A 20,462-nucleotide genomic window follows, 5' to 3' on the forward strand; every position below is an offset into this window, starting at 1 on the left:
GCAGAACAGACTGAGGACGAGGAAGAGAATGCTAACAACAACAGCGGTCTATTCCGGAGGAACTACGTCTTCTTGTCAACAGTCTTCCTTGGCGCATTCGCTTTCGAAATGTACGATCCCGAATCTACAGCACTTTGAGGAGCAATTTGAAATTGACATTTCCGCAGAGCCTTCGACAGCAGCACAGATGCTATCTGGAACAGACTAAACAGGGGTGTACGTGCGCATGCTCTCGAGGCTGGACCAGGCTAACGTAAGCAGCGACAATGGAGGGACATAAAGCAGAAATACATGCAGCCAGCAGAGGACGAGGATGAGGACGATGACTAGTTGCTTCCAGCTGATTTGTTCATCGCATCAATGTTCTGGTTCTGCATTTGAGGGCTCGACGTGTAAGATACGTTGGCAAGACAGGCGGCATAAGCAAGCAAAATCGGGTTATTTCTATTCTGAGCAATGCACAGCTGAAAAGTGAGATTGAGCAAACAGCCTGCGCCATGCGTGCTATAACCTGACAACAGCTGCGATTTTTTGGCACGATATCACAAGAGAAAGCATCGCAAATCTGCTCTGAGCATCCTGTTCTTCGGTACACACCAAAACCTACATCGCAAGAGGGGTTAGTCGAGGACACCTTTTAGAATACTGAGTATATTGAAGTCTTGTCGGTTTCCCCAATTTCGATATGAGCTCTCAAATTCAGTGCTGAACAACAAACGATGAGTGGTCTGTAGACAGGAGGTATTCTACTACTAGTAGTACCAGTAGTTAGCAAACCGTGCAAACACTTGCGACTAGGACATATCAATGAAAACGACCTCACTTTTGGTTGGTAGGCATGTGATATCTACTGCAATACTGTTTTGTCTTCTCGCATGTTTACATAAACGTCTTGACAGCCAAGATGCTTGCTGGTTGCCAGTTTAAACATTTCTCGCAACGTAGTCTCTCATGGCCTCAGAAAACCTAGAAGCCCGGTTGAATCAGGCTCTTTGCTCTCTACCAGCTGAATTTGACTGCAGATACACTTCCCAGGCTCGTAGCAAACTCCTTGATATCCTGTTTCGATGCTTGACCAACGACCGCTCCGATTACCTCGCTGATCTATTCCCAAATGGCTTTCCCGAATCATATAGTCTCGAGGAGGCTCAAGGAAGTCTCGAGCAGACTGAATACACAGAGGCTGCCAGAGGTCATCCTTGTGGTCATATTCTGAGACCTGGAGAAGCTACTTATGCTTGTTCGACCTGTTCTGATGACCCTACGTGTATATTGTGTTCGAGGTGCTTCACTGCCAGCGACCACGAAGGTCATGCTGTCGACATCAATATCAGCAATGGCAATGGTGGCTGCTGCGACTGTGGCGACGAAGAAGCATGGAAGAGACCGGTCATATGTGCGATACATACAGTCAGAGACAGCATTGACAACGCTCAGCCGGCTGCATCACAACTTCCTGTGGACCTGGCTGATGCCGCTCGTGCCACTGTAGCCCGCGCACTCGACTACTTTTGCGACGTTATATCTTGCTCCCCCGAAAACCTGCGAGCCACGAAGACCCGCGAAACAGTCGAGCAGGACGAAAGGCGTAGCAGGTTAGATCCTGCTACATACACTTACAATGATCTTACTGAAGAGAAGCCTGAGTATAACCTAGTCATGTGGAACGACGAAAAACATACTATGGATGAGGTACAGGACCAAGTCGCGAGAGCCTGCCGTGATCGCCGAAGAATCGGCCTTCTGAGGGCTGAAGAAGCGAACGAACTTGGACGCAGCATTGTCAGTCAGTCTCACGACCTGCAAGAGCTGTTACGCCGAGCAAAGATTATTGAAGAAATCAAGATTACCGTTACCCTTCGCTCAGCCCGTGATACTTTTCGAGAGCAGATGTGTGGCACGATCCTCGAATGGCTCAGCGACATCGCTGGCTGTGTCATTCAGGGCAACGCTTCTTTCTTACGCCAAACTATCTGTGAAGAGATGCTCCAAGTGTGGCGTGTAGGCAGTGAGGCTTGGAATGCTCGTATAGGTCGTGAAGGACTTGACGACAACCAGTCAGACGAGGAATCTTTTCGGGTGTTCCCGGACTCGATCCAGATTTTGCTTCAAAGAAATCAGCAGGTCATGGTACCCATCGAGGACGATGACGACGATGAAGACATGGATGAAGACATCGACGGCCCCGATCTTGTTGAAGTTGAGGGGGAAGACGACGAAGACGATTTTGAACAAATCGATCCACAGATGATTGGGACTATTCTGGCTCAGCGAGAAACCGACACAGCTCGTGCCCAGACGGAAATAGTCAGTGACCTCGATGAAATGGATACTGATGGCGACAATGATTTCTTGGATGCTGCTGAAAGAATGGAAGATGCTGATGAAGCCGTTCCTCCACCACCTCCAGCAGGCGCACCAATCATGGAACCCGAGCCTGCCATTGCTGTAGCTCACGATGAGCTTTCCCGTCATCCTTCAATGACTCTTAGCCAAGGAGACAACATGAATTTCAGGAATGTACCACGCACTCCAGGCATTGGTACTAATCCAGGCCGCCGAAACACGCGTGCTGACGCCTTACACTGGAGAGCTCCTGTCGATTCTGCGCGGAAAACTGCTGAGGCATCCTTGCCTGTCTGGGAAGATCTGCGAAAGAACATCCGTCTCGACGCTATGATCCTGTTTGACCTGCGCTTGTGGAAAAAGCTGCGAGAAAAGCTTCGCAGTCTTCTTATCTCGACCATGATCAAAGTGCCCCAGTTCAAACGCTTACTGGGTCTGCGCTTCGCAGGTCTATACACCACTTTGGCTCAATTGTATCTCATTGCTGATCGTGAGCCGGATCACTCCATCCTTCACCTCTCTGTACAGATACTCACGACCCCGTCAATAGCAGAGGAAGTGATACAAAGAGCAAATTTCCTCACCAACCTCATGGCAATCCTGTACACGTTCCTCACAACTCGACAAGTTGGCTTTCCAGAGGAAGTCGATCCTGACGCTACTCTAGGCTTTGATGCCGGCTCTGTCGCCAACCGGAGACTGCTTCAGTTCTTTAGTGATCTACGATATTTCTTGAGCTCGCCCTTTATTCGAGATCGGGTACGAGTTGAGAAGCAGTATCTCATGCAATATCTCGATTTAGCTAAACTTTCACAAGGGATCTGTCCTAACAACAGGGCTATTGGTGAGCATGTCGAATATGAGGCAGATACATGGATTAGTGCTTCTCTACTGACCCGCGAGATCAACAAACTTTGCCGTCAGATTACCGAAGCCTACCAAGGTTGCGGTAAGAAGTCTGGCATAGACGAATACCTCAGCGATGCCATCCGTCAAAGCACCATCACAACCCTCCTGGTTTGTAGTGGTCTTGACGATTCACGTCGCGAACAAAGCGAGATCAAGAACAGGATCAGTTTCCACAAGGTTGGGCCGTTCCCAGGCTGTCCCCAGCAGTTCAAGACTGTGGATTTTGTTGTGGAGAGAGGCATACTTAGCTTCCATCATCCTTTGCACTATACGGTGTCATGGTTGATTGAGCATGGCAGGGAATCGTTCCAGACAATCGAAGTCCTTCAACGTACTGCAAATGAGCTTGTCGAACGGTTTATCGAAACTGCACAACATAGCCGTCGCATACCACTGCACACCTTGTACGCTACTGGTGAAGACGCCTTGTTGGGGATTTTCGACTACCCGTTGAGAGTGTGTGTATGGCTTGCACAGATGAGAGCTAATATGTGGGTTCGCAATGGCATGAGTCTCCGACATCAAATGACACAATACAAAAGTGTCACGTACAGAGACCTCGGCTACCATCGTGATTTAGTGATGCTACAGACAGCCTTTGTAACCTGCGACCCTGAACGGTTCCTTAGCTCTATGATTGATCGATTTGGCCTCGTGCCGTGGGTTTCTGGCACTTTCCAGCCAACACCGGACGCCGACGAGTCGCAGCTTATGGATATTGCTGAGGACTTTGCATATTTGATGATCAACATACTTTCAGATCGAGACTCGTTGGGTACTTCTACCGACGATCCCGACAATCAGCTCGCAATACTAAGGAAGGATATTGCTCATACATTGTGCTTCAAGCCACTATCATACACAGACTTGACCAATCGACTCACCGAGCGAGCACAAGATGCCGAGCAATTACAGCAGGTTTTGGAATCGATGACGACCTTCAAGGCTCCTGAAGCCCTTAACGATTCTGGTCTGTTCGAGCTGAAGCCAGAGCATCTTCAAGAACTAGACCCCTACAACTCGCACTTCAACAAGAACCAGCGAGACGAGGCGGAGAGTATATACAAGAATTGGATGGCTAAGAAGACAAACAAGAAGCCGGAAGATATTGTCCTTGAACCAAAACTCAGCCCCATCAAGTGTGAGGCTTACAAAAATCTGTGCGATGTCATCCACACACCTTTGTTCACATCAATGCTGTACTCTATGCTTTCTCATCCTATGTTGAGTCATGGCGGGAAGAAGGCTATCACTTCTTCAAGAGCTGAGTCATTCCTACAAACCGTATTGCATCTCATCTTGGTAGCCACTATTGAGGATCAGTCAAGCGAAGAGGAGAGCACAAATTCGCAATCATTGTTCATCAAGAATGCCTTGACACAGAAAGTAGGGCAAGCAGGCGAGACCATCGTAACACGCTTGCATGGCCTCTGGCTTTCTGAGGACTTCTCCCTGTGCCGAAGTAAAGTCAGGCATATCCTGAGAATTTTTAGGAAGAAGTGGCAGGGCGCATTTCATGAACACGACCTCGATTTTGAAGCTGCGCGGCTCGATGCTCCTTCACCAGCCAATCTCGACGTCGATTTCGAAGCCAAGAAGAGACAGGCTGTTGAACGAAAAGCGAAGATCATGGCCCAAATGCAACAGCAACAGCAGAGTTTCATGAGCAACCAGGGCATGACTGATTGGGACGATGATGAGATGAGTGAAACTGAGTTTGAAGCCGCAGGCTCTACCGAGACCAGGCAGTGGAAATTTCCTACTGGTGTTTGTATTCAGTGCCGCGAGGAAACGAATGACAGTCGCTTCTATGGGACATTCGCCATGGTCACTGACGGTCATTTGTTGAGAGAAACGCCTCCCGACGATGCCGATTTTGTGCAAGAAGTACTTGTTAGCCCTGACAATCTCGATGAGTCAAACGAGGGCTCGAGACCTTTCGGAGTTGCAGGAGCTAACGTGGAGCGAATCAAACGGTTCGCCTCCAACGGCAGTGAGTCCGTCGTTGAGAGGAGAGTGCTGAGCGGGGGCTGGCCTAAGAGTTCGACGTTGAAGCAAGCCATATCCTCGAGTTGTGGACACATCATGCATTTCAGCTGTTTCGAGAACTACTATGAATCGATCAGAAGAAGACATGCCAATCAAGTTCAGCGATGCCAGCCTGAACGTATCTCTCAGAACGAATTCGTCTGTCCTTTGTGCAAAGCACTTGCCAATGTTTTCCTGCCGGTTGTGTACAAAGCCACTGAGCAATCATATCCGGGCTGCTTGGAAAGTGAATCGTCATTCGAGATGTTCACTGATGAGATGCTACCTGCAATGAGGACAAGCTTCGAGAGTCTTGAGCAAGGACAGAAACTCTCGTCGCATCTCATTGACGTTGAGAGGACAATGCATCTCCAAACCGTGACAACTTTCACGACGAACGCTATGGCCACGTTGTCGAGATCTATCGCTGAACTTACTGAAATGCCACTAGATTTGTCTGAGCTCCCAGGTTTACACGCTTTGGTGGACCTGAGCACGATTTATAGGCGATTACGAAACACTTTCGAGATAGTCAATGGCTCTAACCTGGGCATGCCTCAATCTGTGGGCTGGTTCTTGGACTTGATGGCCAACTCAGTCACGGCTGTCGAAATTGGCTTACGTGGACGGCCCTCTGCAGGAGCTTCGCTCATTGATGCCATACCAGCTCAGACTCTGAGCCACTTACAGGTCCTTGCTTCCTCGCTGAATTGCTATGCAGCTACACTTACGATGGTGGAGAAGACGGGAGAGGACGCTGCTTCTTTTTATCCTTATCAGGTCTTAGTCAAAGAGATGGCACGTATGTTATTCCCAGGTCAGCGGTCGACTATGTCTTTTCTCAAGATGGACGGATTTAACACGTTCGTCGCTGAGTCGTTCGTACTTGGGCGCATGCAAGGTATACCGATCGTACACTTGCTCCGCTTGTGCTTAATTCAAGAAATGGTTCGGGTTGCTGTATGGTGGCTGAAAATCCGCACACCCGCATTGCCTTCTGAAGCAATGCTCACGAGGTCGAGCTCATCTCGCACCGTCAGCTTGTCGAAGGATGACTACAGGGCTATGGGGAATTTCGTGTTCTGGCTTATGTCTTCCTTGCCAACGACAGCCAATTCGCCGCTGCCATCTGTGAACGAGATTGAACCGCTCTACAAGGCACTGCGGACGTATGCATTGTCATTTATGCGCAAAGCTGTCGTCTTACTGCATTCTGCACATGGTGTTGACTTTCCACCTTCCACTGCACTTGCAGGGAGGCCAGAGCTAGACAGACTACTAGGACTATGCAAGTTACCTAGTCTGACCAGCATCCTGGGAGACTTCTCGGAGTTCACGGAATCCAATACCCTTCCTCGACTGGTACGATCCTGGGTCTCTGTATACCATACTCAGAGCAGCACAGAAAGTGAAACCTTGATCAAGCTAATGCATCCTGCACCATTCGAGCTTATAGGTCTTCCTCAATACTACGACACTCTGCTTGAGGAATGCCAGAAGCGCAAGTGTCCCACGACTGGTAAAGGGCTCACAGATCCAGCGCTTTGTCTTTTCTGTGGTGATATCTTCTGTTCGCAAGCCTGGTGTTGTATGAAAGACAAGATTCGTGGAGGTTGTAACCACCACATCGAAGACTGCTCAGCGCCAGTTGGGGCGTACCTGTTCATTCGCAAGTGCAACATCGTTCTACTGGATGTTCGGAAATACCATAAAAATCGCAACCTAACAGAGGGCGAGGAATCTCACTCTGTACGAGACGTGTCATCTGCGCATGGTTCTTTCTTTCCGGCACCTTACTTGACGAAACACGGAGAAACCGATCAAGGTCTACGAACAAAGCATCAGCTGATACTCAATCAGAAGCGCTACGACAAGCTGGTGCGAGACGTGTGGCTTATGCTCAACGGCACCATCTGGAGTGCGATTGCTAGAAAGTTAGAGGGCGACCTGAATGCAGGGGGTTGGGAGACGTTCTAAGCGTGGTCAGCACTCTACAATATGTGCTGTAGTAATGTATATTCGTAGAGTCACTTCATGGAAAAACGTAAAAAGCTGGCGAGAAACCTGAGTACACACAAATTAGCCGGGTACTTACAGTTCTTCGTTCGTATCACGGGCAATTTGTTTGTCACAACCACTTTCAGATCACGTGAACCAGGCCGAAATCCAATGCACTTCAGGTTCAAGTTGCGTCTGTATGCCCACCTCTCGAACTCCTAGTAGCTTCCTTCGGCGCGCGTCTACCAGATCGCACCTTCCTTCAATTACTATCTTGATTACTCTGTCCGTGAAGTCCGCTACGGAAGGCGCGCGTGTAGCTCACAGCTTTAGTCGCCGCAGACCATTCCTATAATCCGCAACCTGACTGTTTGAGAGGTATTCGAACACGCATTTGATCAAGGGTTTTCGATCGGTCAGCTAAGTTGATACCTGTCTCCTCAGTGTGAAGATCGAGGGCAGTATCCAGCGTTGCTTTCTCCTTCCTTGAGCACAATCACGACTTTCTCGCTTGTCAGCACCTCCACTAAGCCAACCTCTACTACCACAACTATTTATCCCTCTCGAACACATCTCCTTTCCTGCCTATTCGATCAGTTCATATCAACCCGTCCAAAAGCCTCTACACAGTTCCTCACTACCCTTCCCGATATCACCACTTACTACCTCGATCCTCTCCCCTCCCAGTTTGCAAGGGACGAATACGGTGTACATAATTTCCAGAAGAGAATTCAGTCTATTAGATCTACATAATCTTCCTGCTCCCTCCTTAGCATCATGTCGGCCTCGCCTACTTCAGCTGTGGCTTCTGCCAAGAGACCTCTCGAAGATCCTTCCTCACCAGCAGGTCCTAATGATATGCCAGATGCTAAGAGACAGGCACTTGATAAGACCATTGGTGAAAACAGCACCACAATAGCAGAAGAAGACTTAAAAACAGAAACTAATGGCACAGAAGTCGAAGTGGAATCCAAGGACGACCAAGTCGTTGTCCCTGAGGTTGACGGTGCCAATACTGCCAATGAGCCTACTGAGAGGCACGAGATGTTGCCAATCCCCTCTATTCCGGCACCTACTGACCACACCACTGCTCAGTCAGCGTCGTCCATGCCGACACAGGACGAAACTCAGTGGATACATATACGATCAGTAATCTCCAGTGCTGAAGCTGCCACATGTATTGGCAAAGGCGGGGAGAATGTTACTCAGATCCGTCGATTATCTGGAGCGAAATGCACTGTCAGCGACTACTCTAGGGGAGCAGTCGAACGAATCTTGACAGTTAGTGGTGCCCAGGACGCTGTTGCTAAGGTAAGTTTCTGTTCTACAAATTCTTCTACTTCTTGCTAATGAGTTGGACAGGCTTTCGGTTTGATCATCCGAACTCTTAACAACGAGTCCCTAGACGCCCCTTCCACAGCCCAATCAAAGACCTATCCTCTCCGTCTGCTGATCCCTCACATCCTAATAGGCTCGATTATTGGCAAATCGGGGGTGAGAATAAGAGAAATACAAGAAGCTTCAGGTGCTCGCCTTAATGCATCTGATGCATGCCTCCCCTTGTCCACAGAGAGATCGCTCGTCGTGCTTGGTGTGGCTGATGCAGTTCACATTGCTACCTATTACATCGCAGTCACTCTGGTCGAGCAGCTGACAGAACGTTTCGGCGGACCCGCTGCTTCGGCATACGCCACCAGAAGTGGTGGTCCAGCAGGTGTTGTTCCTGGAGGCATGCAAGTTGTTCCGTATGTGCCTCAGCCTGCTGGTGGTCAGTATGGTCATCCAGACACATACCGCAGACACAACACACAACCTCCACAGCAGCAACGTCCTAGTGCATATCCTCAGTATGGCCAACCAGCGCCACAACCCCATCAACCATATGGTGCCCAGCCAGCTTATGCAAACTCTCCACGGGCACCAAGCTATGGCGCTCAGCCACAACCTTATGGACAAGTGCCTCAGCCCGCGCATCACGCTCCACAGCATCCACAACCTACTAGTGCCATGCCAGGTCAGCCGATCACTCAACAGATCTTCATCCCCAACGATATGGTCGGTGCTATCATTGGTAAAGGTGGTGCTAAGATCAACGAGATTCGACACCTTAGTGGCAGCGTCATCAAGATTAATGAACCTCAGGACAACAGTAATGAGCGACTTGTCACCATCACCGGAACGCAGGAATGCAACCAGATGGCGTTGTACATGCTCTATTCTAGACTAGGTGAGTCCAAGAAGGACGCTCATACCAAGTCGTGAGTCTAATGTTCTTTCAGAGAGTGAGAAGCATCGGGTATGATGAGGTCACAAGCTCTCTACTCGCTATCAAGGAGAATACCCAAAAAGTCGAATTCGTACATCTTCCAGCGGAATGGCATTGATTCAGGTCGAGGTATGCAGACCAGCCTATTCTGAGTTTAGTCAAAAGTTCAATCAAGAGATAGCCCATCTGGGGATCTCTTACTAGCCTTTTTCACACTTCCGCTCTTCTTATGTTGCATGCTTCTGTCCGCCACGGCTGCGTGCATGGCTGTATCACGTTATACGTACACCTCGCGTGTTATGCAAACTTCCAGACACTGACAGTTCGTGGTCTAACAACCGCTTGCCAGCTGCATGCACGCTCGTCAGCTCATATGTGGGTGCTCGCATAGACTTTCTGTTTACTGCCATACAGATGCTAAATTTTCGCAGTCAAATTCTGTGGATCTTCGACCTGCTTCGGCTCCCATAAATTGCCGAGAAATCTCGCTGGATCGACCTGTTCGTGGCTCGACATGATCACAGTGTGCCCTCTCACGGCGTCAGACTCGCAAACGCAACATGAGCTACCTAACTAGCAACTAATATCTTGCATTGCGCATAAGTGGCCATCCTCATCTTGAAATATAGGTGCACGGCATGCCACAGAAGGAGAACAGATGAAATCAACGTCCTTGGAAACGAACTGCTCCTGATCGGGGCTTATGTCATGCGTCACTGCTAGTCAGCGGTGCACTGCTGCACTTCGAGGTGGACGAGCAAGATGTCACGATTGACAAACATCTCATGCAAACAAAGAATCCTCAAACAGTATCACCGATCTTTGTGCCGGAATGACTGACACATCTGCGAGAAACTACGTTTGTCTTAGTCTTGCCACTATCATTGACACTTACTAACAGAAAGAGGTTCGATCTACATAACGTTTGGGACCTCTTACAGCTTCACAGTCTGCTAAGAAAAGTCGGTGACTTCTTCAGGTCAAGCAGCAGATCCTCATTGATACTCAGCACCTTCTCAGTTGTGCTCAGAACGTTAGTCGATTCTGAGGCAACTCCTGAGCAGCTGAAACACGATGCTGAATAGCCCGACCACAATGCGCAATATCGCGACAAACACAAGGTCAACAACCGAAGTTCCTGACAAGCAGCAGATGTCAAATCTAGCACACAGTTCATGCCCTTACAGCTCACCTATCGTCACGCTTGTCGTTGGTGGTCCCTATTCGCCCGCTGCAGAACTCTCACCTACTCGTTTCCACATACACGAAGCATTCCTTCTTGGATGTTCGCCTGTATTCCGAAGTATGCTGACACCATTCGTGTCGACGGAATTTTCAGATCGTGGTGAAGAATGTTTGCAGAGAAGGCAAGGCTATACTGTACCGTGGTTGGAAGCTCGAACAAGAACAATATCTCTCCCCGAGGATCGAATCGCTGATTGGGAAATGCTCTCGAAGTGGCTGTACTGCCAATCTACGCCTACTCGATACAAGACGAACTGCATGACAGCTGCAACACTCGACACATGTGATGGCCAGGATTTATTGGATTGTATGGTTCAAGGTCAACCTGGTCTACAACATGATGATGTTAATAATGCCGTCCAGCAGTATCTCGATTGGTTGCCCAAACGAAAGCGATGTGCAGCTACCAGTACGAGACGGAGCTCTTTGGCAAAAGAACAGAAAGTTGACGACGTCGAAACAAAGGTCCAACACCATATTGATTCGAGGCCAGCATCAGATGGATCAGTACGTTTCACATTTAGCACAAGTTCGCTTGCACGATATCATGAGGAGAACATAGACCAACGACCCTCACCACCAGCGCTTGGACCCTTGATCCGTCTCTACATATTAGCAGACAAGTACATTATTTCCCAATCGAACTCGTCAACCTCATCCATGATCCTGACCTATTCAACTGAACGTTCTTCAACCAGAAGTGACGAGTGGATCGATGTCGAAGAAAGATCACTAAAATCCCAGATAGCGCTCCGTCTTCGTGCTATCAACAAACTCGCCAAGGTCGTACCTGACAAGGACGACATCGATCGGCTCTGGTCGAATGTCGTTCTTGAGTTTCATCTCGATCCACTCAAGACAGCTGTATTGGAAATGTTCGCTAGGCTGTCACTATCGAGTCTGAGACGGGTTTTTAGTCAAGATAATGGAGAGTGGCATGCGGGATTTCTGAGAGATCTATTGATGTGGAAGGTTGCTAAGCCGGAGTGAGAGGTATAGCGCATGTTTGAGAGGTTTAGGGAAGGTCAGTAACAGGTCGAATATACAATAGTCTCGATCGAAGCGCCCGGACAACAACAGGAGATCATATAACAGGACTCTGAGTTCGACATGTATGGGCGGACGCTAGTGTCTCGGTGGATAAATATGCCGAACTAACGTATGGACTCTTGACCTTCCTCCGTTTTGTGTCCTCTCCCAGTAATTTACGCATCGACGATGATGCACGATCGGATGTACTCCTTGCTTGCATGATTCGCACGCTTTCGTTCCGCGTTAGACAAAAGAGCTACAGCTCAAAGCCATGCCTGAACGAGAATCGCGGTGTATCCGCCAAGGGCGTGTCAGATCGTCTTGGTACCAAAGATCATACTGACTATCTATGTGGAGAAGCAGATAGCTCTACTAGGGACTGCGAGACTCGTCAGATGCAAGGAATAGCCACACGTGTCTGTGTGGATGGAGCACACCCTTTCGATACTCGTTATGTGACACCCGAGCTCATCAGTGCGGGGAGGAATGGGGATGGACAAGGAAGTCAGGATACCAATTCGCTGAGAAGGTCCCCTCATCTCGGTATATTAATAAAAAGGAAGGAGTAAGACGGCAAGCACGAGCGTGCAATCCAACTTCTAGTCACGAAGCACCTTCACAAACTACACTGAACACCATGTCGATCAGAGCAGAATTATTCATTAACGGCGAAGTGCGTGAGCAGCCTCAACTCCAACATCAACCTAGCCTGGCTATACACATTCATACTCACTCTCAACAACGAAAGACCACCACTAACTTCCCACCCTCTAGTACCGCCAATCCTCCTCCTCCGAAACCCTAACAATCCACAGCCCCCACGATGACTCCCTCATCACAGACCTCGTCCAAGTCGCCTCCCCAAAAGACGTCGACGACGCCGTCTCTGCCGCAAAAGCCGCGTTCCCCTCCTGGCGCGACACAGCCGGCCACAAACGCGCACGCATCATGCTCAAATTCGCCGACCTTCTCGAACAACACGTCGAAATGCTCGCCCACCTCGAATCCATCGCCATGGGCCAACCCATCTCCGTCGCCAAAAAGATGATCCTAGGCCCCATCGCGATCTGGCGGTACTACGCCGGCTTCGCGGGGAAACTCCCCGGCGAAAGCTATCCACCCGACGAAGACGGAACATACAAGATCGTCCAGTACGAGCCCCTAGGTGTCTGCTCAGGAATCTGCGCTTGGAACGGAAGCCACGTCCTCGCAGCATGGAAGATGGCTCCCGCAGTCGCAGCAGGGAACACCTTTGTGCTAAAAAGCAGCGAGAAGAGTCCCCTCTCCCTCGCAGCATACGGCGACCTCCTCAACGCGGCAGGTTTTCCAAAAGGTGTAATCAACATCATTACCGGCGCCGGTGCCGTCGGCGAAATGCTCGCAAAACACATGGACATCCGCAAAATCGCATTTACAGGCTCCGCACCCGCCGGCCGAGCCGTACAAATCGCAGCCACGAAATCAAACATGAAGCGCGTCACTCTCGAATTAGGCGGGAAATCTCCAGCTTTGATTTTCGACGACGCGAATATTGAGAATGCGGTCTTTCATAGTGCGGAGGGGTTTCTGAGGAATTCGGGGCAGATTTGCTTCGCTTCGTCGCGGGTATTGGTTCAGGAGGGAATTGCGCAGGAGTTCATCAGAGCTGTTAAGAGCGCGTTTGAGGATGCGAGGACGAAAATGGGGGATCCGTCGAGTGGTGAGACGTTGTTTGGGCCGTTGGCGGATAAAAAGCAGTTTGAGCGTGTGATGGGGTTCTTGGCTGATGGGAAAGCCGAAGGTGTCGAGGTCCTTGTTGGAGGAGAGAGAATAGGTGACAAGGGAACGTATGTCCAGCCTACTGTCCTTTTGAATCCCGGGTTAAATTCGAAAGTCTACACGGACGAGATCTTTGGGCCGGTGATTTCGGTGCGGACGTTCAGGGATGAGGAGGAGGCGATTGCGCTGGCGAACAATACGGAGTATGGCCTTGGTTCGACGATTTATACGCAGGATATTGGACGAGCTCTGAGGGTTGCGAGTAAGATTGAGGCGGGGACAGTTGGTATTAATTCGGCTTTTGCGACGTCTCCTCAGACGCCGTTTGGTGGGTTTAAGCAGAGTGGGTATGGGAGGGAGAGTGGTGTTGAGGGGATGAAGAATTATTTGCAGCCGAAGACGATCCATGTCAATATGATGGTACCGCCGAAGAAGGTGTGATCTGTATAGTTCGGAAATTTGAGTTTACTGGTGTCGGTACTGTTGAAATCAAACTTTTTATCATTACAGTCATTGAGTCATGTCTCCATCGAAAAAGAAAGCGTACAAGTATGCTGGTGCGAGGAGCACCGCCGCTGTGTCGAATAGAGACGTGCTACTGCTGTAACCCATCGCAATTCCTGTGATAACTCTCTTCCTTGTTCTGTCCTGAAAGATTCGGTTCGAAACGCTTACTCCTTGAAGATGTCCAAGCGATGACACTTCCGACATTCCTGCTCCTTCAGACCGAGCTTGAAACACTCCAGGTCGTCAGCCTCGTGTCGTGGGCGGTGGTTGCATAGCAATACCAAGACGCACTGTCGTTTCCCGCAGGCTGAGCATTCGTGCCTCCTCCTCGTTATCGGAGTAATCGCAAGCTCATGAGCAATCCCAGGCAAATTCTTCAATGTCTCATTCAGTACCTGTCCGTCACCAAGAAGAGCGCGATTGTAGTTCATGGTCCACTGCAGTTCTCGAACCACAATGATCCGAAGTTGTCGTTCAGAAGTTGTCGAGGTGTGGTAGATGTGTGCAGCCAGCTCCGGCCAACAGTACTTCTTGAGGAGTTCACCGCCACCGTGACCAAGCTCTCTGAAGGCTTGAGCTGCGGTGTCAGGCAGGAAGCGGACGTTGAATTTGTTGCCCATGGCGTACATATTTACGTGGACAAAGTCTACACGACCCTCCACAATATCATCGTCGGAAATGTTGGCGAAGTCCTTGATACCAGCGTGGGCAATGTGTGAGACGGGATAACTGGTAGTATAGAGGTAGTAAAGAAGTCTGTCTGCGTTTAGCTATAGCATTATGCCCTGGACAATGAATGACAGACCGTGCAATTGTCGCAGGAGAAGGTAGACTCTGATCCAGTTGCCAGGTTTCCCTGTCTCGCGATTTCTCACTCTACACCGAAAGGTGTCAGCAATGGATTCCGCAGGTTGGAAAGAACTGTGTGCGGACCTCGTTACTCATTAATTCTTGAAAGTCTTCAGAGTACCTCGTGACGATGGCTAGGTGAATGTGGAAGGTGTGCCCACAGTAGACAAACTCGAAATCTGAAAATTCTCCAGTCTTGAGAAGACTGAATCTATTGCGTTAGCTGTTGAAATTGAGAAAGGACAGCCAGCAATCTTCAATTACCACCGCATATCGTATGTCTTCTCTGGACCATTTGTCACAGTAACAGCCCGAGTAGTCAACATTTTGTATGGCGTGAGGAAATCTCAGTAAGGCAAGATCGCAACGACAAAGTTGTAGCTTCGAGGCAACAGTGTTCAGGGTTGCTCAGCACCAAAAATTGAGTGTAGGTAGTCAAGTGAAGTGGTTGCGTCAGGCAAACCAGCGAGTGACGGCAGCCTCATCTGCGAATAGCGACGCTTGCAGAGATAGCAGAGTGCGCAGAGGAGCAGGAGAATATAGTCGTGCGTGGTTCTGCCAGAATTTTGAAATACCGAGACGTGATTGTGTGTCGGAAGACTAGCATGCTCGTGCCCTAGTAGGTAACGCAATAAAGCTCGACATTTGCAGTCCGACAATAAGCACCTCGATAGCTGAGTGCGAATAACGACTTGGCCATGTTGGTATGCGACACAATTAAACATAGCTAATGCTTTGTACTTCGAACACCGTAATTTCTGTACTCGTAGCGTCCCAACATCTGTGGCCCATTGAGTATGTGGTTCTTCCAAGAGTATGGCAGACGATGGTTGTTATATTTCGAGTGGCTATCCCTATGAGGGCAACTGCCGCTTAGTCGCCGAGTCCCGTACTTGCTCATATTTGGTTGTGAAACAGTATCATTACACATCTTCAAAATCATCTTCTTCCTCAGAATCAGCTTGAGGAGTCGCACCATTAGTTACTACTGCAGGTGAAGCAACTTGATCATCCGCAAGCTTTGTCGAAACAATCCCGTTCTCAAGCTTGATGCGCTTTGCATCAGGCGCTGATGAAGGTGCTGCATAAGCAGGGGTATTCGCCCCAGTGTCAGTCCCACTCACACTGTCACCGTCCAGGTCGAGCTCTCTCTTCAGACCATTTCCAATCAATCTTGAGATCGTAGGCATAGATTCCTGCTTGATACTCGGCTGTTGAGAACTCATTGGCGTATTGACCCCGCTCGGTACTGCGTCCTCGAAGTCTTCCTCTTCTTCATCGTCTTCGTCTTCATCCTCTTCGGCGGCTGCTTGTGCCTCTCTTCTTTCCTGTTCGAGCCTCTCTCGCTCCATCTCCCTGACGTACTCGTCCAAGTCCTCCTGCATATTGCGCTGTTCAGCTGCTGCTCCACTGAGAACGGGCTTCTTTTCATCCTCTTCTTCCTTTTTGAGCATAGCCAATGGATTGGGACTTGTTCCACCTTCTTCCTTCTTGACAGCACTCGAGACAGCACCGACAGTACTATTCTGGTACCAGTCGGGTAACACGTTTGCTGCTGCTGCCGCTCTCTGTTTTTCTCTTTTCTCTGCTGCAACCCTTTCCTCTTGCTCTTTCTCGGTGCTAATGCTAACGCCAACCGCGCTAGCATCTACGGTAGCCTGCTGTTTGCGCTGCTCTTGATTCCTCTGCTGCGATACCTCCATCCACTTGGGTTTGTGAGCTGAACCAAGCAGTTGCGTTTGCTCAGGCACAGGCCTTTTCCGCGCCCATGCATCTTCGAATGCGTTCTCGGGCACTTCTCCACTATCAATCACTGCCAGAAGTTTGTTGAAAGGACCCAGCTGATCGTTCAGAGCGCGGATCTTGGTATGCTCACCTCGTTCTAGAATAGCCTGCTCATTCTGTTCAAGGGTCATACCACAACGTTCACAGTAGAAGCCCGTCGGAGCGATTTTGTCGAGAATACTGAGCTCATCGTACTCAGCGTGGCATCGTGGACAGGACCAATCCTTCCTTTGACCCTCAGCCTGCTTGTAAAGATCTTGCACCTTATCCTGCAACTTGACTATGCGATATTTGATGGCGTCGACTGCTTCGTGGTAATTGATGTGGTAGTATTCTCGCTGCATGGACCTGGTATGCCCTTCTCTAATTTCTGTCCTCGTGCCCACAGAGACCAGCCGAGAATTCTTCAGAGGAGTCAACAGTGCACGGATCTCTTTCGGTTGTATTGTGTTTGGTGGAAAGAGTGGTACCATATCGTCTACATGAAGCACGCCGTACGTCAAAAGCGCATCGAAGAGGAAGATAGTTTTGGGAAGAGGGTGAAAGGTACGGACGGCGGTACGCAGCAGCGATTTTGTCGCTTCAATTGGAGCTGGAGGCATTTTGAGAATCTGCTGAGAGGTACAGTGCGAGGCGAACGTGCTAGCTTGCGCTGTCTCTCGTTGTGTAGCATGAAAGTCAAGGAAAGTCGCAGAAAGTATACAGTTGAATGCGACTCAAGGTGGGTGCGCTGAGTCTTCGAAGAGTATCGTAATGAGCGTGGGTCGCAACCATGAGGAAAATATTTCACCTCAACCAGGCACAGATATGAACAGCATAGTCGTCTTCCAACGAGCAGTCAAGCTGTAGAAGGCGATATCTGCCGTGTTGCGATTTAAGCGATCACTGAACTCGCATGCCGCTGAAGTTGAACCAGAGGCGCCAGTTTCTCAAGTCAATCTGAACGCGGCTTTCAGAAATCGGGGCTAGTGTAGACTCGTTCTCCACATTCACGCTTACGTAAGTGACTAGGAATTGTATACCGCTCCTTCCTCACAAGGTACAATTTAATATTGTGCTATGTACACTACAATGTGTCCAACTATGCCTTTGCCATGGCCGCAGCTGCTCCCACTCAGCATTACGGTCGCTCTTCCTCTTCTTCATGCTAGAAAAAACAACGCTTGCTCAAAGTGCTATCAATAAGACAGGAGCATAACTTTCAGACAGTGTCATCATGCAAAGTACAAATGCAAGTATGGCCAAATCTTTTGGCCTAGTCGTGCGAGTTGTCCGTAGTGTCTCTCCTTGCCTCAAATGTCATGTTCATATTTGCAGAACGATGCACAACAATATGCAAGTCTATTCGTGGAGGCGTAAGTCATACCTGCTTGCAGCGATTGGAGGTAGTTATGGTTGTGTTGGTATTAGTGTATTTGGCTGAAGAATAAGACATTACGGTCCTTGCAGTTGCGCCAATAAGGCGTCAAGTTCTTCCCAGTTAGATTGGGTCGTCGCGAACTTTCGGTGCTTTCGAGAGATGACATGCTGTAAATCACGTTAGTGAGAGGTGTCATATCGGTCGTTAGCTGTACTTACGTCCTCAAAGTCGTCGTACTTGTCGTGACAGTTCTCACAGTACCCAGGCTTAGGTTCACGCTTCGTTGGCTTCTTCCTCTTAGCATTGGCACGCGCGGCTCGTTCCGCTGCTGCATCATCGACACAGGGATCTTCCTCCTGTATGCCACCAAGCTTCTCCTGAGCCCTGCTTTTGGCAGCTCGTTGCGGTGCTGGCGGCCTAGCACTCTTCAGTGCCCCTGCGAAGGCGCCGACCTGCGAAGAGATCGAGCCAACCGATAAGCTACCAGTATGTGTTCTTTCCAGAACTTTGCGTTTGAGCTCATTGACTTCCCTACTGGTCGAAGCCTTCAATCCAGTTGCTGCAGCAGACGAAATCATTTGTGATTGAATTGCTGAAGTCATGGCCGATCTCTGTATTCCCGAAGCGGATGGCTCGCGAATCAGGTCGAGCTGAGATGGTTTTACAAACTCCATAGAGGGCTGCTCTGGCATAGGTGGAAAGGACGATTGCCGCTCTGGTGCTTGAGGTGGTGGTGGTTTAGTGGGCTGCTGCTGCGTGACGCTCACATTGTTGGGCACGTCTCGAAGAACTTTCCTGGGACTTGTTCTCCTAGGAGGGTTCATTTTCGGCTCGACCAAGGTCTGTTGTGTAGAGAGTGGTTTGACTCGTGCTGCAGCTTGCTGTGCTTCCCTCTGCTGCTGCTGTTGTAGTTGCTGTGCCTTTTGTAGCGCTTTTACGCGATCGACCTCCCTCCTCATTGTCGGGTCTTCAACGAAGGGACATTTACCCACGCTAGCAGAGCGAAATTGAGGCCACTCCCCGTCTTGTCTGCGAGCCACCTTGGGATATTCTCTGACCATGATGGGCTTGACCTTTTCGTCCATATCGTGCACGTACAGGAAGGGTCCTCGAAACGTGACTAGGTCTCTTGGAATCCCTGCTAGCTCTCTCTCCGCAGCGGCAGCAAGCTTCTCGTTCTTTAGCACCTGGACCAGGTCATTTGTAGCGCGTGTGGCCTTGTTGACGCGCGGTACGGACTCTTGTCCGGGTGTGTCTTCCAGCAATGTAGACAAGATTTTCTGCAGCTTATCAGGTGGCCAAATCTTCATCTTCATCTGAACACCTCGGACAAGGACGTCATTGGTGTTGACCTCACGCCTGACAGTCGACCTGCCATTTTTGATCTCGAGCATGGACGGATTGATGGTACCGTGTCCGTTTTCGAAAGCCTTTGCTACAGCATCTTCATCAGGTGCCTGCCTTGTGCTAATGATGTGAGTGACGTTCTTGGAGAAGAAAGTTTCCTCGCGCTGTGCGTGTTAGCAATAATTCAATGTGGTGGAAGGGAACACGTACTGCTCCAAAGTGAGCGGCCTGTCTGATGAGACGTGTCTTTAGCTCATCAGGGACCGCATCAAAGAAGAAGCGAAAGGCAGGGAACAACTTGCGATAATGCTTCTGCCATTGCCGAACCGAGTCGACTTCCTTGGATGAGACAACATTGCTCCTGGTTGATTTCGCAGATGTGGCAGTCCTGTCTCTTGCCGCGACGAGCCTTTTCTGAAAATTGTTCTGTGTGTTTTCGTGTCCACGCTCAAAGACCTGTCCTCCTGTTGTATCCTGCTGATCATGACGTCGAGGAGTGATGGGTACTGGCTCGCGCGTCGACTTTTCTATAGCCTGGCGTTTGGTCGGCGGCTCGTTCTCCTGCTGTGATACATTTGCCAAAGCACGAGATCTCTTCGAGCCAGAGTTGTTTAAGTTCAGGCTTCGATGTGGAGAATTGGTGGCATTTGGGATGGACATCAAAGGCTGTCTGCGGGTGCTGGTGGCCATACTGTGAAATGTCTGCAACGGTGAGGGCGCTACACAGACTGCTGCCGCCATGCAAGGGCGAATCGGTCGAGGACCTGGTGGCTGGAGGTGAAGTCGACGAGCAGAGGGGCCTCAGACTCTCAACGAGACGCGACACGCGACTTTTCTTCCGTGGCTAATAGTGAACCATGTCTAGGAATGAAGGCAGCTCTGTATGAATAATGTGAGCGACAAGGTTCGGAAGGCTCGAACCGGCCTGTACCTGGCAGCTCGTAGACAAAACAAGCAATGAGAGGTGAGCAGAGGCAATGCAGCAATGGTAGAGCTCGACTTTTAGTGTGTTGACAGAGATCTGGAGGTGCT

The 20,462-nt window shown here is 49.7% G+C and overlaps 6 protein-coding genes across 6 annotated transcripts; 3 read left to right on the forward strand and 3 right to left on the reverse strand.

The window, feature by feature from the left end:
* Positions 1-951: 951 nt before the first annotated feature.
* Positions 952-7,260, forward strand: UBR1 (E3 ubiquitin-protein ligase ubr1; the record flags this gene model as incomplete). Its single annotated transcript, XM_064897567.1, has 1 exon — positions 952-7,260. The coding sequence occupies one exon, from the start codon at positions 952-954 to the stop codon at positions 7,258-7,260; it is 6,309 nt and encodes a 2,102-aa protein (XP_064756517.1).
* A 798-nt stretch (positions 7,261-8,058) lies between these two features.
* Positions 8,059-9,543, forward strand: PBP2 (PAB1 binding protein; the record flags this gene model as incomplete). The annotated part of the gene is made up of 2 exons (XM_064897568.1): positions 8,059-8,592; positions 8,644-9,543. The coding sequence occupies 2 exons, from the start codon at positions 8,059-8,061 to the stop codon at positions 9,541-9,543; spliced, it is 1,434 nt and encodes a 477-aa protein (XP_064756518.1).
* A 2,918-nt stretch (positions 9,544-12,461) lies between these two features.
* On the forward strand, positions 12,462-14,023 carry LTR64_003208 (uncharacterized protein; the record flags this gene model as incomplete). The annotated part of the gene is made up of 2 exons (XM_064897569.1): positions 12,462-12,497; positions 12,599-14,023. The coding sequence occupies 2 exons, from the start codon at positions 12,462-12,464 to the stop codon at positions 14,021-14,023; spliced, it is 1,461 nt and encodes a 486-aa protein (XP_064756519.1).
* A 230-nt stretch (positions 14,024-14,253) lies between these two features.
* Positions 14,254-15,264, reverse strand: LTR64_003209 (uncharacterized protein; the record flags this gene model as incomplete). Its single annotated transcript, XM_064897570.1, has 4 exons — positions 14,254-14,845; positions 14,895-14,965; positions 15,023-15,143; positions 15,203-15,264. 4 exons carry the CDS (start codon positions 15,262-15,264, stop codon positions 14,254-14,256), a joined length of 846 nt encoding a protein of 281 aa, XP_064756520.1.
* A 597-nt stretch (positions 15,265-15,861) lies between these two features.
* LTR64_003210 (uncharacterized protein) lies at positions 15,862-17,325 on the reverse strand (the record flags this gene model as incomplete). The annotated part of the gene is made up of 1 exon (XM_064897571.1): positions 15,862-17,325. One exon carries the CDS (start codon positions 17,323-17,325, stop codon positions 15,862-15,864), a length of 1,464 nt encoding a protein of 487 aa, XP_064756521.1.
* An 832-nt stretch (positions 17,326-18,157) lies between these two features.
* On the reverse strand, positions 18,158-20,120 carry DBF4 (Cdc7p-Dbf4p kinase complex regulatory subunit; the record flags this gene model as incomplete). The annotated part of the gene is made up of 3 exons (XM_064897572.1): positions 18,158-18,250; positions 18,302-19,594; positions 19,641-20,120. The coding sequence occupies 3 exons, from the start codon at positions 20,118-20,120 to the stop codon at positions 18,158-18,160; spliced, it is 1,866 nt and encodes a 621-aa protein (XP_064756522.1).
* Between the last annotated feature and the right edge of the window lie 342 nt (positions 20,121-20,462).

This window comes from Lithohypha guttulata (assembly GCF_036872675.1).
Source record: "Lithohypha guttulata strain CCFEE 5908 chromosome Unknown scaffold_2, whole genome shotgun sequence".
Classification (NCBI taxonomy): Eukaryota; Fungi; Ascomycota; class Eurotiomycetes; order Chaetothyriales; family Trichomeriaceae; genus Lithohypha; species Lithohypha guttulata.